The sequence below is a fragment of the Carassius auratus genome, chromosome 3, assembly GCF_003368295.1.
Source record: "Carassius auratus strain Wakin chromosome 3, ASM336829v1, whole genome shotgun sequence".
NCBI lineage: Eukaryota > Metazoa > Chordata > Actinopteri > Cypriniformes > Cyprinidae > Carassius > Carassius auratus.
In genome coordinates this window covers 22,293,715-22,313,561 of record NC_039245.1, presented here as the reverse complement: position 1 = coordinate 22,313,561, position 19,847 = coordinate 22,293,715, and the positions used below count along the sequence as shown (strand labels likewise).

The window sequence follows — 19,847 nt, the reverse complement described above, 5'->3', positions numbered from 1 at the left end:
TGATGTTTATGGACACAGGCCATGGCTTTATAACAGCCAAAAGCCCAAGATAATGAGCTGAGCTTAAACCTGGAAAGCGTGATCTCTATTTAAAACCTCTCAAAGCCACAACAAAAGAGCAGCCAATGGCGAGACACATGTAAATTATGAGAGCTGATCAACTAATGGTTTGTTACACATTAGTTACTGATTTACTAGTTTCATTTGTTTGTTTATCTGAGTTTGGGAAGATAATAGAATTAGATTCATAGTTAGATTACAGTCCTGGCTATCATCAAAAACCTTCTGTTTCTGTAAAATAATTCCTAAATTAAAGGCAGCCCCACAAGTTGATTTGATAGCCGCAGACAAGTTTAACAAAGTTGCATGTATGGATGTATCTAACAACAGACCCTCTTTGACAAGAACAATGGCGCCAAAAAAGAGGAGGTGAACGGCCGAGGAGATGCGGGGAAGAGTGAGACGGTCAAGAAGGAGAGCTCGAAGAAGATGTCAGTGGAGAGGATCTACCAGAAGAAGACCCAACTCGAGCACATCCTCCTCCGTCCGGACACCTACATCGGCTCGGTGGAGCCCGTCACGCAGGTGAGAGATGAGAGAGTCAAAATGTGAATCCAGCCTTTTACAGTGAACATCATTTAAAGACAGAAATGACTTGACATCTATGATGTTTTGCTAACTGTAGAAGTCACCGTTGAAGTAAATGTTAAACTGACTGATTTCAGGCTCCTTCTAAAGCCTCACTGTTTCAATGCCATCAGGTGCTTTCCATGTCATTACATAATACTTAAATGATTGTGTTTTATAGCAAATGTGGGTTTTTGATGAAGAAATTGGAATGAACTTGAGGGAGATCACGTTCGTCCCTGGATTATATAAAATCTTTGATGAAATCCTTGGTAAGAATACCGTTATGTTCTTTCAGTGACTTTGACATACTTTGTTTGGCAAGCTAAATAATTAATAATGATTGCTTAGAGAATGATTTCACTTCAGTGCACAGTAGTATTTAAAAATAAAAATTATTTATACTTGTACAAAAAAGATATTTGAATACACCACAGACTATAGCAGAAACTATGCAACTGTGTCAAAATTGCATCAGATTGTTTTTAATAAAATTAAATTTTTATTTACCACGTATTATAACAAATTATCATTAATGATATCTATTTTTATTATTCATTATGTAAAATATTGCTGTATTTGCTGTGGTGACATTAAAACATTTTTAGAGAATTATGCATTTTATTGCTGTTGTCATTTTGCAGTAAAAAAAAAAAAAAAAAAAAAAATATATATATATATATATATATATATATATACAGTATATTATGTAATTATGAAATGCATGAATTTTCTTATTAATACTATCACTAGAAGTAATAATATAGAAGTCACCATCACTGTTATGATTTCAGTTTTAAAGATAAATCTGCTGCGATTTTCCAAAAATGATTAGAAATATCTTTGATAGTTCATGCTCTAACATCAGATTTTCTGTCCCATCAGTCAATGCAGCTGATAACAAGCAGAGAGACAAGAACATGACCACCATCAAAATCACCCTTGACCCGTGAGTGCTGTTTTAACATCTGCTGAGTAAAGACTCTAAATGCTCTCCTATCAGATTAATGTTGGTGCAAACAGTTGACAGTTCTGCAGACGCAAAATGTTGATGTGATTGTTGGGAAAGCGTACAGTGGGTGTTAATGATCTAATAAACACCCATGACTGCTCACTTCACATCCATAACCACACACACACACACGCACGCACGCACGCACGCACGCACGCACGCACGCACGCACGCACACACACACACACACACACACACACACACACACACACACACACACACACACACACACACACACACACACACACACTCACACACACACACACACACACACACACGCGCACACACACACACACACACAAGCTTTCATATGTGGTTAACAGGGACTCTCCGTGGACGTTATTGTTTTTGTACTGTGCTAATTATATTTCCTATCCCTTCCTATCCCTAACCCTCACAGAAAGCATTTTTGAATTTAATTTAGTAGATTTCATCTTAACATGCCTCATAATTCAATACCAATTTAGAGGGTAACAATTTGATTTTAAAATGATGCTTCACCATGTCCTCAGGTTCTCTGATTATAGTAAATTTGTAGTGCGCTGTTGGGGTCAGCGATATGACACAAATCAAATCATAATTTTCATTCACAATAACAAAGTATTTCACAATATTGTTATTTTTGTTATTTTATCTTTGTTATTAAAAATAAGGACTAAGATGCAAAGAACAAATAGGGTAAATACAATATAAGAGAAAAAAAGTTTTTCATGTACGGTAGGTCTATGTAACAGTAGTATTCATTTATGACTTCAACTGCATTTATAATAAAAACAGTACTCATTACATAACATTTTTTTGTTTTATTGCATGGTTTGTGGAATCGTTTCATGTCAGCATCATGATGCATCATAAAAACGATTGTTGGAGAACAGGATGGACTTCTGTCTCTGTGTTGTGATGTCCTAACCTGTCCTCTGTTCTAATAGAGAGTCCAACACCATCGCCGTGTGGAATAATGGGAAGGGAATTCCTGTGGTCGAACACAAAGATGAGAAGATGTACGTGCCTGCACTGATCTTTGGACATCTCCTCACCTCGAGCAACTATAATGACAATGAGAAGAAAGTCACAGGTAATACAAGCACATGCAGGGGTGCATCTTCAGAAACCTCTCTGTATGTTGTTGGTAGTGTTTTGCTCATTTTCGGCTCAATATTAAACTTGCTGTCTGTGCCACAGAACGGGAAATCAGATTAGCAGATTGAGTGTGAACTAATTAGAGGTCAACCGATGGTGGATTTTACCGATACCAATAGCTAGGTTGGACCAAACTGGCTGATACTCGTCCTCTCACCCTCATAGCAAACATACTGCAGTCCTTTCTCCACTAATGCAGCATCTAGTCAACAAAGTCATTAGTTAGTAATGCTTTGAAAACATGACAAACCTCCATTTAGTTGTCAATGTTTTAAATCCGCGTCTGAAGTGTCCGGTCTGTGCCATGTCACATATCAAAAGAAACAGCGCATGCTGTCAGTGATTTCTGCTTCTAGAGGCTCCTCTCATAATGTCTAATGACAGAGGACCCTTCTCAACCGCTCCAGCAACAGAAACATCCCACGAAAGCTATCAGCATGGATTTATGCCAATAGTTCCAGCAATAAACTATCATGCTGATTAATCTGCCAAGCGAATGCATCAGTCGACATCTAGAACTAATCACACATTGCTTAAAAAAGCAGTTTAAACACAGTGAGATGTAATGGGGTGTAACATTACACATACTCTCTTTGAAAACTTTCCATATATGGGTCTTTCTGTTTGGTATGTATGTGTACTGAACAAATACAGGATTGTATTAACCACTGCACGAGCAGAATAAAATGTAAAACTTTTAGTTATCATATTGAACTTGTAATAAATCTTTGTTTTAATGAATCAATATAGAACTTAAAACCCAAGCTCGATCTTTAAGTCAATGCTGTTTCACATGATGCATGAATAAACTTCACTAGACATTATTTAGAGTGCCTCCCACCCAATAACTGCAATAAACTTTGGGTTTTTCTTTTCCACTTTTCATTAGAAACAAAGTCTCATCTTTCAGATTCTGTCCTTTTTATTTTTATCAGTTAATACATCGCTTAATCGTTAACCTTACTTCTTATTACAAGATGCATTTACTGCAGTTAGACACGAGAGAATATGTTTTATTTTTACCCTATACCTGTCCACCAGTGCAGAGGAAATCCACTCAGAGTGCAAAAAAAAAAAAAAAAGGATTTGAAGTCGTCAGTCAGGGTAATTCATAACTTATGAAATGGATTTCCACTCTAAACAACAGTTATATAACAAAAACGACATTTTGCAGTACTGTAACCTGTGACGTCACAGGGTTGGTTGTGTTGCCCATTCACAGTAAATACGTTTGTGCTTGTTAGACTAGTTTAGCCAGTATGGTTGTGATGATGAACACGTAGGTTATCATCACCTGAATATCAGTTCACACTGTTATTGTGTTTATTGATTTACAGTATGCTATGATTTGTGTATAGAGACAATGTCAGGTCAGGTCAAAATGTGTGTTGTAAGAGAGTAGAATAATTTAACAGAGATTTTGAAGTTTTCATATTTATTTTATGGTGCATATGTTTATTGTTCAATACATTTCATAGTATAACTTACCTGTCTGGTCCTGTGTTTGGGAGGGGAGAGGTTTGATGAAGTGAGCATCCTGATCTGCTAGGTTAATTAGTGGTTATTCAATTTACAGGACAGAGATGAATATGGATGCTTTGATTTGCATTTATTATAGCAGGATTGTTTATGAGAGTGCATATGGTCTCAAATGATCAAGTGAAACTGTAAACCCGCAGTGAGTAAACTAGAGAGTTATAGTGGAATAGAAGTGTTCTGATATTGCTGTTGATTAGAGTACTAATCTGTTATTTAATGTTTATGCACTTAATTTGTCTTAATTTTACTTGTATGTGTTCAGCAGCAATAAATTAATTCAGAAATAGTTTTTAGCTTATTTTAAATATTATAGCTGTATAAAGAATATGACACACAGTTATTTATTGCCATTAATAATCACAATTAGAATATCAAGAGAAGTGATCAACAGTATTATTTCTGTCATAATCATGCAGCCTTTGTATGCAATTTAGATGCTTTTGTGCTGTTTGTTCATGTTGAGGATGAGTGTTCAAGTGAATGTAACTCATCAATCTGGTGTTTTTCAGGCGGCAGGAATGGATATGGTGCAAAACTGTGTAACATATTCAGCACAAAGTTTACAGTGGAGACAGCCTGCAAGGAGTATAAACTGAGCTTTAAACAGGTAAAGCCATTTCCTTAATTTGGAATAGAGGAAATGTGTTGTGGTTGTCATAAAACAGCAGCTGGATGTCTTACACATGTACCTAAAGTTTTTCTCCTCCCACGTGTTTCAAAGACATGGCAGAACAACATGGGAAAGACCAGCGAGGCGAAGATCAAGAAATTTGATGGTGAAGACTTCACTTGTGTCACGTTCCAGCCTGATCTGGCCAAATTCAAGATGGAGAAGCTGGACAAGGATATTGTGGCTCTGCTGACACGTAGGGCATATGATGTGGCCGGCTCTTGTAGGGGCGTTAAAGTCATGCTTAACGGAAAGAAGCTACCTGTAAGTCACCGGTCATTTCCATATGTACAAAAAAGCTTATTTCTTGAAGACAATCTGATGAGTTTTTTCATTAAATGTAACATAGATACAAATGTTTTCAGACAGCTGTCTCCCTCATGAGCATCTGTGTGTGTGTCTCGTGCTGCAGGTAAATGGTTTTCGCAGTTATGTGGATCTATACGTGAAGGATAAACTGGACGAGACAGGCGTTGCTCTGAAGGTGGTGAATGAGACGGTGAATGAGCGCTGGGAAGTGTGTCTCACCATGAGTGAAAAGGGCTTCCAGCAAATCAGCTTCGTCAACAGCATTGCCACCACCAAGGTTTCTGAAACACTATTACTTGTAACTGAAACTGGGAATATAAAAAATTACAAATCTTCTGAATTGTCTGTTGGGTTACATAAATCAGGGGTTTTCAACTTTTTGGAGCCAGGGACCCCTTACAGGGGAGAGGGTTTTCTAAGGACCTCCTCATAATTATAACAGTGTTTAAGTCTAAAGTTGAATGTGGATATAAGGAATGAACATAATATGAATGTTTTACTGGTGCAAATGGTCCCCATTGTATATGTACTTTTTAATATTACAGCATAATATAATAACATTTACCATATTTTCCGGAAAGTTGCACCAGGTCAGGGGGAAAAAACAACAACAAAACAAAACAGAAATTGCATCGGTGTGTAAGTTGCTTTTTACTGTTACTTTCAGAAAAAATAAAAAAACTGAATAGGTCTGAGTAAAACTACTGTTTTATATTTAGTGGCATCCATAACAGAACAAATATAAATGCATATACATGTATATATATATATATATATATATATATATATATATATATATATATATATATATATATATATATATATATATATATATATATATATATTAGTGCTGTCAATCGATTAAAAAAAATTAACTAATTAATCGCACAATTTTTTAAAATTAATCGCGATTAATCGCAATTAAAAGACTGAAACTTTTTGGATATGTAAATGTAAAATGTAAATAATTAATGTAAACTCAAGACAAAGAAACTATTTAAATTCAAAATATGATTGTTTATTGGAATTTTTGTTTAACTTGTAACACAGATTTTCTCATGTAAACAACATACCTGCAATAAACCATCAATATCCTCCAAATTAACTGTTGGCTTGAAAGCCATATTTATTACAGAAATAAAAACACAGGCATGTAAGTACCATTTGAATTTCAAAACAATCAATGCCAATAAAAAACAAAAATGATTTCCATGTTGAATTCTAAGTGGACTGCAAAAAAATTCCAAAGTATAGTCATTGCCAGTGCTTTAAGTGGGCCGGTACGCACCGGTACTCAGTACCGCCACTTCCAAATATAGCTCTTGAGCGTACCGCCACCTCTCCGTGCGCCCAGAACGTGCTTGTAGCGTACCGGTACGCTCATTTGGACATCTGTTTTAATAGAGGTTTTAATCTTTTACCTACACTGCCGATTTTCAGAGCGCCCTTCACAATGCAAGCTTCCTAATTCATCCCACCCAGAGCAGAAACTACATTACCCATTCACCCTTAAGTTATACAAGTGAATAGCGCATGTGACGCCTTTCCCACTGTTAAGTGTCAACAACTCAACGTGGCCGGAGAAGGTGTGTGAAACTCGTTGTGAGTTATACTAAAGCAAAATCTTGAGTATTTATTGTCTGATAAACATTAAAAACTGTCTGCGGAGGTTGAGTCGTCCTGCAGCCCCCGCTGGCTGTTCATTGGCTGCAGCATCTTTTTTCTAAGTTCTAAAAAAATACCGTTGACGGCAAGGCACAAATTTGGATATTCATTTATCTAATTAATCTATAGCCTATGCACAAAGACAATATGATCTTTTTGTCCCCTTTTTGTTTTAAAGCTTGATGAAGAGAGAGAGCGCAAGTTGCTGCAGCTGCGAGGAGGACAGTGATGCACGCGCACAGGAGTGATTGACAGTTCGCGGCACTGTGTACAAAAAATACTCCGCTACACAATTATTTCGTTATTTTCGTTTAAGCTTATTAACGTTAGCGTTACAGAAAGGTCTGATTTACGCACTGTTACAGTCATTGTTTTTTTTGTTTTTTTTTAAACAATGACATTTGAGTTCATGATTTTAATGTTGCTGTTTCTTGTGGCAGACTAAATGAATAGTAATGTTTCTTGTGGCAGACTGAAGAGTAATCCGGCAGAGTTTTATACTGAAACTTTCCGTCTAAAAGTCCTTCCTTGGTCTTATCCATATTTCTTTGCACGTTGAACACACATAGGCCACAACTGGAAATAAAAAAAAAACTGCAACCGCGTTAATTGCATTATTTTTTTTTAACGCGTTAAATATTTCAAATTAATCGAATGCGTTAACGCGCTAATTTTGACAGCACCAATATATATATATTATAGTGCCATTCATTATTTATATAGCACTTTTAAGAATATAGATTGTAAAAAAGCAACTGAACAGCATTAAATAGGAAAATAGTGTGTCAATAATGCAAAAAGGCAGTTCATCACTGAATTCAATGATGTCATTATACAGCTCAGTTCAGTTTAAACGGTATTTGTGCAATCAAGTCGACGAAATTGCTGGAAATTGAGTGCCCCCGACTAAGCAAGCCAAACCAAAACTCTTATCAGTGACAGAATGGAGAAAAAACCTTGGGAGAAACCAGGCTGTTCTCCTCTGACAAGACGAAACCAGCAGTTCAATTCCAGGCTGCAGCAAAAATAGTCTTCTTTCATTTTAACCAATAAGAAATGTATTGCAGCTTTTACGACTTTATTCTTGCATTTATAGTCCATTTGGGGCAGTTTTTGGCATTATTTTAATGGCAAATGTCGAGAGTGCATTATTGTAATACGAGAGGCAGCCAGCACAAGTCTTATAGTGATCCATATAGTGATCATGGCTCTGCACTCTGTCAGAAACTAAATGTGCGGCCTCAAACTTTGTCCTGTGTATGCATGATTAAGTGCATTTTATAAACAGGTATTTACTAAATATTTTAATTTAGTGAAGCGCAACCCTCATAGAACGAATGTGTGTATTTGGTTGGTAATTGCATGCATTTCAGTTCAAAAGATAAATTTTGTGTAGTTAATTCATCAAATGCAGCATCGAAAGGAGTAGCTTATAGACTACCCTAGGAAAAAAAAATAACACCCAGTATAATTAATTACTTAGTAATGAGAATTGTATTTTTTATTTTTTTTTATTTATGAAAACACTTTGTATTCCTCATATCAGTGGAAAAAATTTGATATCCGTCGGATAAGAGCAATGGTCTATTTTAATTTGTATACCTTCAAAATGACAGTGAAAATTCGTGCTTTTTTAAAATAAAGAAAACAAACAAAATGCGCTTTCCATCTTGGTCTCTATGAACTTCTTACTAAATGAAGAAAAATTCTTTGATACTTTCTACTTGTCAAACAGACATGAGAAATATATTTAGCTAAATAAACCTTGAAGTGCCTGCTTTTAAGTGTTTACCCTTTGCTTATTTTACATTTATGCATTAAATGAGTAAACCATAGCATGTTTCAGAAGATACAACTTGCAGTCCGGAAAATACGGTATATCAAATTATTTAGCAGACCCCCTGGCTTTGTGTCACGGACCCCAGTTTGAAAACCCCTGGCTTAAATGACTAGTTAACTGATCTGTTTCTACTGAACATGTATAATTAAACTAGTTTCAGGTTTGCCAGACAAAAATCTGACTGGTTCAAAATGACAATAGTGCTTTAAAAGGGATGCATTTAAGGGTGCAACTTAACAACTAACAACTAAACAGCAAAAACATCATATAGCATGCTCATGGAATGTGTGATATCTTAGGGAGGAAGACATGTTGACTATGTTGTGGACCAAATAGTGGCGAAACTGATTGAAGTGGTGAAGAAGAAGAACAAAGCTGGAGTCTCCGTGAAACCATTCCAGGTGTATATTCACAGTTCAACACATTAGAGTATGCTATAGTATCTATTCAGACACGTGGATATTTGATTCAGTTTGGTCTCTTGACAGTTCTAAAATAACAAAAAAATATTTTTTATATTTCAGGTTAAAAACCACGTGTGGGTATTTGTGAATGCCCTGATTGAGAACCCAACCTTTGATTCCCAGACCAAGGAGAACATGACCCTACAGACCAAAAGCTTTGGCTCCAAATGCACTCTCTCTGAGAAATTCATCAGAGCTGTACGTCTGTGAAAATCTCTTATCTTGTTCTTGACACTTACAACACTTTCTCATTTTACCGTATTTTCCACACCATAAAGTGCACCGGATTATAAGGCGCACCTTCAATGAATGGCCTATTTTAGAACTTGTTTCATATATAGGGCGCACCGGATTATAAAGCGCATAGAATAGAAGATACTTCATTCAAACTTTGACTGGGTTTGCGTTATGCATCCACTAGATAGAGCTGTGCTAAAGGGAATTTCTTACTGAAACAGTTTGACAGAGAGCCTTGATCCATATATAAGGCGCTCCGGATTATAGAGCGCACTTGTCGTTTTTTGAGAAAATTAAAGGCTTTTAAGTGCACCTTATAGTGCTTAAAATAAGGTATATATTTAAAGGGGACACTGCATGCCTATTTTCCCACAAGTTGGTATGATTTAGGGTCTTCATGAACTTCATGAAAACCCTTTTTTACCTTGTCAAAAACAGCTCTGTGCACAGCGACCCATCTCGGGAGTAAATGAGGACTGCTAATATCCATTCTTAAATCCAACATCAAAACACCCAGGTCGCTTAGGAACTAGGGTTGTGCCGATAGTGGATAGTATCATGTATTGATAGTCCGATATATCAACATAAGCAGATTTCTCTGTCAATATTCAAGATGATATTAGGCTCATTAATTAATGTATTAGATTATAATAATAACTATTATTATTTTTATTTTTATTAGGTGACCTGTTATAATTCGGTTATCAAACTGCCCAGTCATTTCACTTCAGCACTGCACACACCCACACACACACACGTGCAAAAGAGGATTAGAGCCTGTAGTTGAAGAAGTTGTAACGCTTTGACTCAGATTACTCTTTTAATCCATTAAATGAAAGAGATAGAAAACGAGGAGTTGGTGTCCCACACATTTAATGGCTGGTACACAGCAATTCACGCTTCTCATACATGAGAGATAAACTCTTTCTTGGTATTACAAATAAAAAAATAATAACAATTATAACAAATAACAGAGTTACAAAATAATAACAAGGTGGCAGAGCGAACTTATCATCCATAGTGATTCTCACGTAGTCCTTCTCTTAAAGACTGATCACTTAACTTTAAACGCACACTATGTGGTGATGTCGTAGAAGATGATAAGTTCGCTCTGCCGCCTTGTTATTATTTTCATGCACACCGCTCTATAATGTGATGCATGCAAAATACATCATTTTGGCCATTACAAAGTCTCCATCCAATAACAGACGTACATCATCTACAGATATAAGGAATTTCATTGCACTTTAACAAGTAATCCGAACCGCCTATATATGTGCAATATTTTAAACGAGCCCTCACTGAGTTTAATGCCACAGTTATGTTTGAATGCATCCCCTTCTTGTTTCTGTGGCGGTGCATTGCTCTTCATGAGGCGCGCAGTCCGGAGCGCTGTATGACTGATGCATGCATCAGCTCAATTCAGCTTTATTCCAAATATATGAACTTGCCCGTTTTAAATACTTTATATTTAATGTGTTCGTTTATGTCCAATATTAGTGTTAAACTGTTGGACTTTAAATGAAATCTGCTGATAATTTCCATGCGCAGATGTGGCATATTTTTCACAGGATGCGCGATATGACAGTTGCGTCAGACTATATTTGAACTAGCTCTTTTAAGTACAGTGTTTTTATATTTAACGTTAGTTTATCAGTATGTTTTAAAGTATATTTTTTCAATTTTTGGTGATTCCATAGGTTCTCTCTCTCACGCACCTGCACGGTTTAAAACATCAAATATTTATGCTATGACAAGAACAAAGAGTATCTCTCTTGCTCCACCCAGGCACGATAATATCATGTATCTTATACATTTTGTACAAGACACAAGTAACTTGCTTTAAGAAAATCAATTATGTCAGTTCTGATTTAATGCTAACTTTAATAACTGTTGAGTTGTGGTGATGTCTGATTGACTTGTCCTGTCATAGGCTACAAACTGTGGTATTGTGGAGAGCATTCTGAACTGGGTGAAGTTTAAGGCCCAGACGCAGCTGAACAAGAAATGCTCCTCTGTCAAACACAGCAAGATTAAAGGGATCCCCAAACTAGATGATGCCAATGATGCTGGTAAGTCCATGACAGATAAACTGTCAAAGTTGTCACAGCTTTGCCAAGAGATCTCAGAGATCACGGTCTGCTCATTAGCGTGGGTGGGTGATATGAACCAAAAATCATATCATAGCCCATGAACTATAAAAGGGCACCCTCTGAACATGTCACCAAATCTTGTTGTCTTCAGCAGCCATAAGTTTGCAAGCAGTCTGTACTATGTTTGGGAAACTGGGTGAGCATTTCAAGAAGTACGTGCCTCCGTGTCAGAGGGTTTTGACACCAGATTTGTGAGTTAAGTGCCTAGGAGTTAGGGTTTGGGCAATAGACGATGGCGGATAGAAACATCAATGTCGAGCCAGCATCGTAATTCCCCCTATCCCCCCGCAATCCGCTGTGTCCCAATACTGTGTTCGGAAAGAAAATTATGTGCAACATGGAACCCTAAAGGGAATAAATATGAGATGGGTGAAAATGTATATTTCAATACTTTCTCTCACAGTTATATCATAGGGTAATCATACTGTATATAAATTGCGGGCATCAGGGAGTCTGGCAACGAAACTGCTTTTTGAAGCACAATTGCTTTGTAGTTTCTCACTTTCGAGCTTTGCAATCGCACATAGTTTGTTTATACTATGGATGGGCAGTACTTACCACACATTTGACAAGATTAGATGTTTGCCAGTGGTGCTCAGAATCTGCAAATAATTTGCCATCATTCTCAGTAATCTCTCCTTATCTCTGTTTATGTGGTAAATTAAATTTTAAGTACTGTAATGTAACAGGCAGCTGTAAGCAATCATTATTTGTTTTCCGTGCCTTTCTGAAAAAGGATTCACGCTTCGGGCGCCCACCGCCCAGCTCCATGATGTCATCGTCCATCGCAATGTTTTACTGTAGACATCGTTCGATGTAAATTTTATAGACACTGACCAAACCTACTAGAAGTATGCATGTTCAGTGCTTGAGGGCTTGTGAAGGATTGCAGTGTTTCCCACAGCCTTACACTCTATTTGTGACAGCACTCCCCTGTCCCCATATATACAGGTGCTGGTCATATAATCATCAAAAAGTCATTTATTTCACAAATTCCATTCAAAAAGTGAAACTTGTATATTATATTCATTCATTACACTAGGGGTGCTCCGTTCACGATCGGCATCTCGTCAGTAAAGCCGATTTTCTAATCAGCTGTAAATTCCCTCAGGTGCGTGATTTCACATAGAGCAGCTGTTACTACAAGGAGCCATTGTTAACATAGAAGCTGCGCAAATCCACGTTCATTTTCAGCGTTTATTTGCGCATCTTCTCAGTTTTCTTTGGGGTTAAGGTCAGGCGAGTTTGCTGGCCAATTAAGAACAGGGGTACCATGGTCCTTAAACCAGGTAATGGTAGCTTTGGCACTGTGTGCAGGTGTCAAGTTCTGTTAGAAAATGAAATCTGCATCTCTATAAAGTCGGTCAAGCAGCAGGAAGCATGAAGTGCTCTAAACTTCCTGGTATACGGCTGTGTTGACTTTGGACCTCAGAAAACACAGTGGACTAACACCAGCAGATGACATGGCACCCCAAACCATCACTGACTGTGGAAACTTTACACTGGACCTCAAGCAACGTGGATTATGTGCCTCTCCTCTCTTCCTCCAGACTCTGGGACCCTGGTTTCTAAAGGACACGCAAAATTGACTTTCATCAGAGAACATAACTGTGGACCACTCAGCAGCAGTCTTTTTGTCTTTAGACATTTCTGACGCTGTCTGTTGTTCAAGAGTGGCTTGAAACAAGGAATGCGAAGCTGAAACCCATGTCTTGCATATGTCTATGTGTAGTGGTTCTTGAAGCACTGACTCCAGCTGCAGTCCACTCTTTGTGAATCTCCCCCACATTTTTGTATTGGTTTTGTTTCACAATCCTCTCCAGGGTGCGGTTATCCCTATTGCTTGTACACTTTTTCTACCACATCTTTTCCTTCCCTTCACCTCTCTATTAATGTGCTCGGACACAGAGCTCTGTGAACAGCCAGCCTCTTTTGCAATGACATTTTGTGTCTTGCCCTCCTTGTGCAAGGTGTCAGTGGTCGTCTTTTGGACAACTGTCAAGTCAGCAGTCTTCCCCATGATTTCATAGCCTACAAAACTAGAATGAGAGACCATTTAAAGGCCTTTGCAGGCGTTTTGAGTTAATTAGCTGATTAAAGTGTAGCACCAGGTGTTTTCACAATATTAACATTTTCTGAGATACTGAATTTGGCAGTATCATCAAAATTAAAAGAAATAAACATTTGAAATATATCAGTCTGTGTGTAATGAATGAATATAATATACAAGGTTCACTTTTGGAATGGAATTAGTGAAATAAATCAACTTTCTGATGATATTCTAATTATATGACCAGCACCTGTACATATATATGCAAGTAGATTTTCTGTGAGCAGAAGGCACTTTAAGAGTGGGGGAGATAGAGGTTTCTCTGGTAATGGCTGCAAAGCAGCACAGAGCTCACAAACGCTGCCTTATCAAAATGACATTATCAAAAATGTGCTAAATACAGTCGGTTTCCTTCTGAAATGCAGTGATATAGTAAAACCCGCACCAGTTTTTTTTTTTTTTTTTAAACGTGCAGTGCTCATGCTTATTAAATGATTATTTTGACTTATGTCTATTCTAGAGACATGTTACAACGTTTTGATAAAGCTCTAATTGGTTTTCTTTTGGAAATATGTTTCCAATTCATTCTGAATGCATTTATGACTGTAAAGCATGTCTGTGTGTCAAAATCGTCATTAAAATCGAAATCGCAAAATTTATCAAAGAAATCGTGATTTCTCTCGTTTTTTTTGTCCATATCTCACAGCCCTAATTGATATAATAATTTATTGATAATAATTGTTTTAATTAATATATTAATGAATACTTTTGACTTTAAAGACTGAAATGTAAAGAATTTTCATTTTAAGACTAGGAGACGTTATTCTCTTGCCTGACTCCGTTGAATGAAAAACGAACCGGGGAAAAAAAATCACACGTCAAAGAAGGTAGAGTTCCAGAACACACCCAACAATGGTGTTACTGTCATGGACCAATGCAAGCTCAAAGCACTTAACGTTCGAATAAGACAAACGTCTGAAGCGCTAAGAGAAACATAATAAAAATGTGCAGAGCAGTGGGGCCCTAGGACTGAAATTGAGAACCGCCGGGGTTATAAGCAGATAGCCCACTCTCTGTGGTCTGGGTAACTCTGAAGGAAGGTCTTACCTGGCTACCTAGACTAGCTGTGCATGGTTTATTATTGGTCTACGAGTTTTCATAAGACCCTTAGGATATAGCTGTCTGAGGAGAGCTGTGTTCTAGCTCAGCAACTACTCTCATTTGATTAGCAATCTCTTGAGCTCCTCTGGAGGCTTCCTAGTGTAGTCTTTTCAGTGGTCTTGTGTATCCAGGCTAGTATTGCTAACATAGCATAGCTATCTGAAGATAGCTGTGTGCTTAACTCAGTTGTTAACAGATGTTCCCCTTTATCTGAAATCGTGAGCAGCCCGAGGCATCATTGGCTTGGCCCCTTTCTGAGGAAAAGCTTGGTGTATGTCTGTCACTTCCTTGGTCTCTCACCAGGTGGACAGGCACACGCCTCGGCATGGTTGGCATTTTGTTCCCCAAAGTTTGTGCTAGAGGACACAGTGTGAGTTCCCTAGAAGGGGAACATCTCGGGATACGTATATAACCATGGTTCCCCATCCTTTCGCCATGATTCGACCTGTTTACGTCTCCTTCAGACAGCTGAGTTGGTTGTCACGGGTCACGTGGACCAATGGGATATTTTTTTTCCACATGCGCGCTTTTGACACCGGTCATGCTAGCAGCATTACCCAAAGTGTCTGCTAGTGGACATAGCGTCTCAGTCCCTCTCGGGGAATCATGGTTACATCCATATCCCGAGACATACTTGCACTTTTGGATACATTCTCTTTCATTCCTAAAATTAAATTAGGCCTTCAGTATTCCAGTGTTATTTGAATGTTTGGTGAATGTTATTTGAATTTGTCTGGAAATGTCCACCTCAAACTCTAATCTTTGATAAAAAAAACAAACAAAAAAAAAATTGGAAGAAAAATAATATTTTGCATAAAGAAAATTATGCTTTATTGACCTGTTCACACCAAGCCGAGCGCTCAAAGTGAAAATTCTGTGATAAACTTTTTAATTTGAATCAGTCATTGCAAATATCAGCTCCCAGCAAATAAATACAGAGACCAACATGAGAATATTACAAAAAAATAAAAATAAACAAAATAAATAAATCAGCATCTAAATAAACAGATGGTACATTACACCACAGTCTTTGTGTAGCCTTTCTGGTCTGAACATGCAACTCGCATGTGGAAACTGGCCAAACATTTGTGTTGGTGTGAAAATATTAATGTAAGTAACGTTAATGTCTGTTATATTAATGTGAAAAAGTCTTCATTTGGTAATTGCAGTTTTATTTTAGCAGCTTCTGTGTTTGGTAGATGACTTCTTTAAAGTAGGCCTACTGTAAATATGAAGAAGCTGTTTTTAAATGCTTGATTCATCCGTGAGTAACCCTCGTTCTGTCGTGTAGGTGGGAAACACTCTTCTGAGTGCACTCTGATCCTGACCGAGGGAGATTCAGCCAAGTCCCTGGCTGTGTCCGGTTTAGGAGTGATAGGCCGAGACCGATATGGAGTGTTTCCACTCAGAGGAAAGATCCTAAATGTGAGGGAGGCCACACACAAACAGGTAAACCCCAGGAAACCTCAACATGGAAAGACAAACCATAGTAGAATACAAGAGCATAATTGCATGAGTGGAACTTGTGTGAAACATTATTTGAAATAATACGCACAACCTACAGCACAGCTACGGCGTAGTTTTGACACAGAAGTATACATGAGGCTTTACTAGTTAGAGTCAATTGGTCCAAATTTCCCTTTGCACATCTACTTATTAAACATCATGTGTGTGTTTTGTAACTGGAAATTGAACTAATTTTGATTATAGATCATGGAGAATGCAGAAATCAACAACATCATTAAAATTGTGGGTCTTCAGTACAAGAAGAGCTATGATGACCCAGAGTCGCTGAAGAGCTTACGCTACGGAAAGATTATGATCATGACCGATCAGGTGCGATTATGTGCTTTAGTTGGTCTTCAATGGTTATTTTTTGAAAGAACATGTCTTTTCTATCCATGAAGTATGCAGAGATGTTCCCTATACATGTTTGCATCATTTCTGTTACGTTTACTATCAGGATCAAGATGGCTCTCACATCAAGGGTCTTCTCATTAACTTCTTCCATCACAACTGGCCATCTCTGCTGAAGCACACCTTCCTGGAGGAATTCATCACACCCATCGTAAAAGTATGATAGTCATCCAATAAAGAAATACCCCCTGTTAATCAGTGCAGGTTAATTTTTTTAAACTTGTTTTTAACATTTTCTCTTTAGGCCAATAAGAACAAACAGGAAGTAGCATTCTACAGCATCCCAGAATTTGAGGAATGGAAAAAGCACACAGAAAATTATAAAACTTGGCACATAAAGTACTACAAAGGTTTGTTTATTTGTTTGTTTTACTACTTATTTGAAACAGTCAGCATCTAAAAACATGACTATATGTTTACTGTACGTTTGTCAGGTTTGGGTACCAGTACAAGCAAAGAAGCAAAGGAATATTTTGCTGACATGGAGAGACATCGAATTATGTTTAAGTACAATGGCACTGAAGATGACGCAGCCATCACACTGGTTAGTTAGTCACTGCTCTTCACTACTGGTCTTTTTTATACTACATTTGGTGCAAAAGTATATTTATTCAGATATTACTCCATATTGTTTTGACGTATTGGGTAACATTGTGTGTGACTCTGCTCAGGCCTTCAGTAAGAAGAAAACGGATGACAGGAAAGAGTGGCTGACTAATTTCATGGAGGACAGACGGCAGAGGAGGATGCATGGGCTGCCTGAGGTACAGCTCTTAATTACACACTGACAAATTAAGGACAAATGTTTATAAATGTTTAGCTCCAGTACACTATAATCACACACATGCACTATTTAAGAGCATGATAATACACAAGGCAAATATTTTAGCAATGTTGACAGGTAACTTTGGCCAATGTCGCTGTCAGTGGGCACCCAGTTTAGACAAAGGGCCCAAAATCGATCTAAAGTGTCCAGATAGACAGCCAGTTAAAATGGCTCAAAAAGTTGCCCAGTGTATCATCAGCCTAAGGGCCGTTGTTAGGCATCATCCAGAGCATTTTGGAGCTTATTGCCTTAGAAGTTCATCCTTTGTGCAGTCTATTGTGTCCTGATGGACACTACATCTACCTGCACTTTACTGTTCAATCCTTCATGAATTCAAAAGACATTATATTTTGAATGTTTTTGAGATTTTCAGTTGCCTTTAGCTTGCACACTAGGTTCTAGGGGACTAATTATGCATTATGCATTATGTCATGATAAATAAGTAATAAAGTTACTAGTTTGCAAGTATCCATACTTTGTTTTAATCACTGAAACAAGCACGTTACTGACAGGATCAAAAACAAGGCATACATGCTAACGTCCTACATGTCAGTTTCGCATATTGCACACATTATTTGCTAGCTGGTGAGCCGCTCACAGAGAGAGTGATCATATGCTGTAATGTGGGGACAAGACATTAGCATAAGTTATTTCAGAAAAAAAAAATGGATGTTGCATTTATTGCATTCATTCTTTTTAATGTGTAAAATAGCAAATGTTAATCCTAGAAATAAACTTAAACTTCTACCCTATTTCAACGATCTAAACGCAAAGAGTAAAGCGCAGGGCGCAGGTGCACCCAGGGCGTGTCCAAATCCACTTTTGCTATTTTAATAACGGAAAAAAACGTTGGTGTTGGTGGAAAAGCTGAACGCTTCTCAAGTGAAGAAACCGATCTGCTCGTGCTCAAAGTTAAAGCACGCAAGCAGATCATCTACGGGACAAGCATGCATCCATCAAAGCTCCACACGATGTGTCAGTTAATATATATGTGTGTGTGTATTGGCACGATTGTTCATTTAATTAATTAAATAATCATGATAAGTAGTAATAGGCTGAATTTCAAATAGGTAGCCTAATTCTAATACATGCAATGACTATCCATCATTAAATTTTTATATATTTTATTTTCTTTTACACTGTGATCCTTTTGTTTTTAATATTTGGCATGTTTGTGTGATGCATCCCTGTGTGTAATAAGCAAAGACAACGCGCACTGTGGACCCGCCCAGTGGATTTTCTACCAACGCGCTCTTTAAATAACAAAAAAAATATTGTGCCATTGACTTTAGACTTTAGACCAGGTTTGAGTTGGTCTGTGGCAGAGTCTATTTTCAGCTCCTTAAAATAGCAATGTGCCTGAACGCACCTCTTTTTTAGACCAGCACGCCCATGGGCATAAATGCGTTTCCTCATTAAATGACATTGCACTGAACGGGAAACTGCGGACAGCGCCGGACTGAAACTAGCAAATACACATCGCATTGCGCCGGGTGTATGATAAGGGCCCCTAATGTCAGTGTTTTAAGCTCTTTTAAACTTGGCAAGACTATGTCAATAGTCAACAGTCACAGTTATTTTTAACCGATTTCATTTAAACTAAACTTTAATATCTTGTTTGTTTTTCTTCTTACTGTCAAGTAAAAGTGATTACTTTTAGGAAATTAATAGTTTTATGATCAGTCATTGTGCATGTCCTTGTTGTCTCATCACAGCAATTCCTCTATGGCACATCAACACGACACCTGTCCTACAATGACTTCATCAATAAAGAACTCATCCTCTTCTCCAATTCTGACAATGAGCGGTCGATTCCATCGCTTGTTGATGGTGTGTATACTCAGTTACGTTCTTACACGTTAATCTCTGGGTTTCTCTTCTTACTTTGAGATTTTTTTTATTTTTTTGCTGTCCTGATTATGTTTGCTTCTGGGCTTCTGAACTTGATGTCTACTTTCATCTGCTGCATGCAGGTCTGAAGCCGGGCCAGAGGAAGGTGTTGTTCACCTGTATGAAGAGGAATGATAAAAGGGAAGTCAAGGTGGCCCAGCTGGCCGGGTCTGTGGCTGAGATGTCTGCATATCATCATGGCGAAGTTTGTAGCAAACCTGCTTCTTTTATTTATTCTTGTTCCTCACTGTTGTAGTGATTTACAGTGGTTTTCTTAATGCATCGATTAACAAGACATCAATAAATCATGTGCAACAGTCTTGAAAGAAAACAGTGAATATAAAATG

General features: G+C 37.6%; 1 protein-coding gene across 2 annotated transcripts in view; it reads left to right on the top strand.

Annotated features, from left to right (window-relative positions):
- top2b (DNA topoisomerase II beta) overlaps positions 1 to 19,847 on the top strand; it is a 30,622-nt gene that overhangs the window by 843 nt on the left and 9,932 nt on the right. The window contains exons 2-19 of one of the 2 annotated variants that reach the window (XM_026214645.1): positions 406 to 585; positions 809 to 899; positions 1,513 to 1,576; positions 2,569 to 2,714; positions 4,828 to 4,925; positions 5,040 to 5,252; positions 5,401 to 5,574; positions 9,102 to 9,203; positions 9,327 to 9,464; positions 11,437 to 11,575; positions 16,159 to 16,316; positions 16,578 to 16,703; positions 16,831 to 16,941; positions 17,029 to 17,134; positions 17,219 to 17,328; positions 17,456 to 17,548; positions 19,326 to 19,440; positions 19,584 to 19,705. In XM_026214645.1, the coding sequence (XP_026070430.1) occupies positions 406 to 585; positions 809 to 899; positions 1,513 to 1,576; positions 2,569 to 2,714; positions 4,828 to 4,925; positions 5,040 to 5,252; positions 5,401 to 5,574; positions 9,102 to 9,203; positions 9,327 to 9,464; positions 11,437 to 11,575; positions 16,159 to 16,316; positions 16,578 to 16,703; positions 16,831 to 16,941; positions 17,029 to 17,134; positions 17,219 to 17,328; positions 17,456 to 17,548; positions 19,326 to 19,440; positions 19,584 to 19,705 (2,286 nt within the window). Of the gene's footprint in view, positions 1 to 390; positions 586 to 808; positions 900 to 1,512; positions 1,577 to 2,568; positions 2,715 to 4,827; positions 4,926 to 5,039; positions 5,253 to 5,400; positions 5,575 to 9,101; positions 9,204 to 9,326; positions 9,465 to 11,436; positions 11,576 to 16,158; positions 16,317 to 16,577; positions 16,704 to 16,830; positions 16,942 to 17,028; positions 17,135 to 17,218; positions 17,329 to 17,455; positions 17,549 to 19,325; positions 19,441 to 19,583; positions 19,706 to 19,847 lie in introns of both variants that reach the window. The other variant, XM_026214636.1, reaches the window with a different exon arrangement.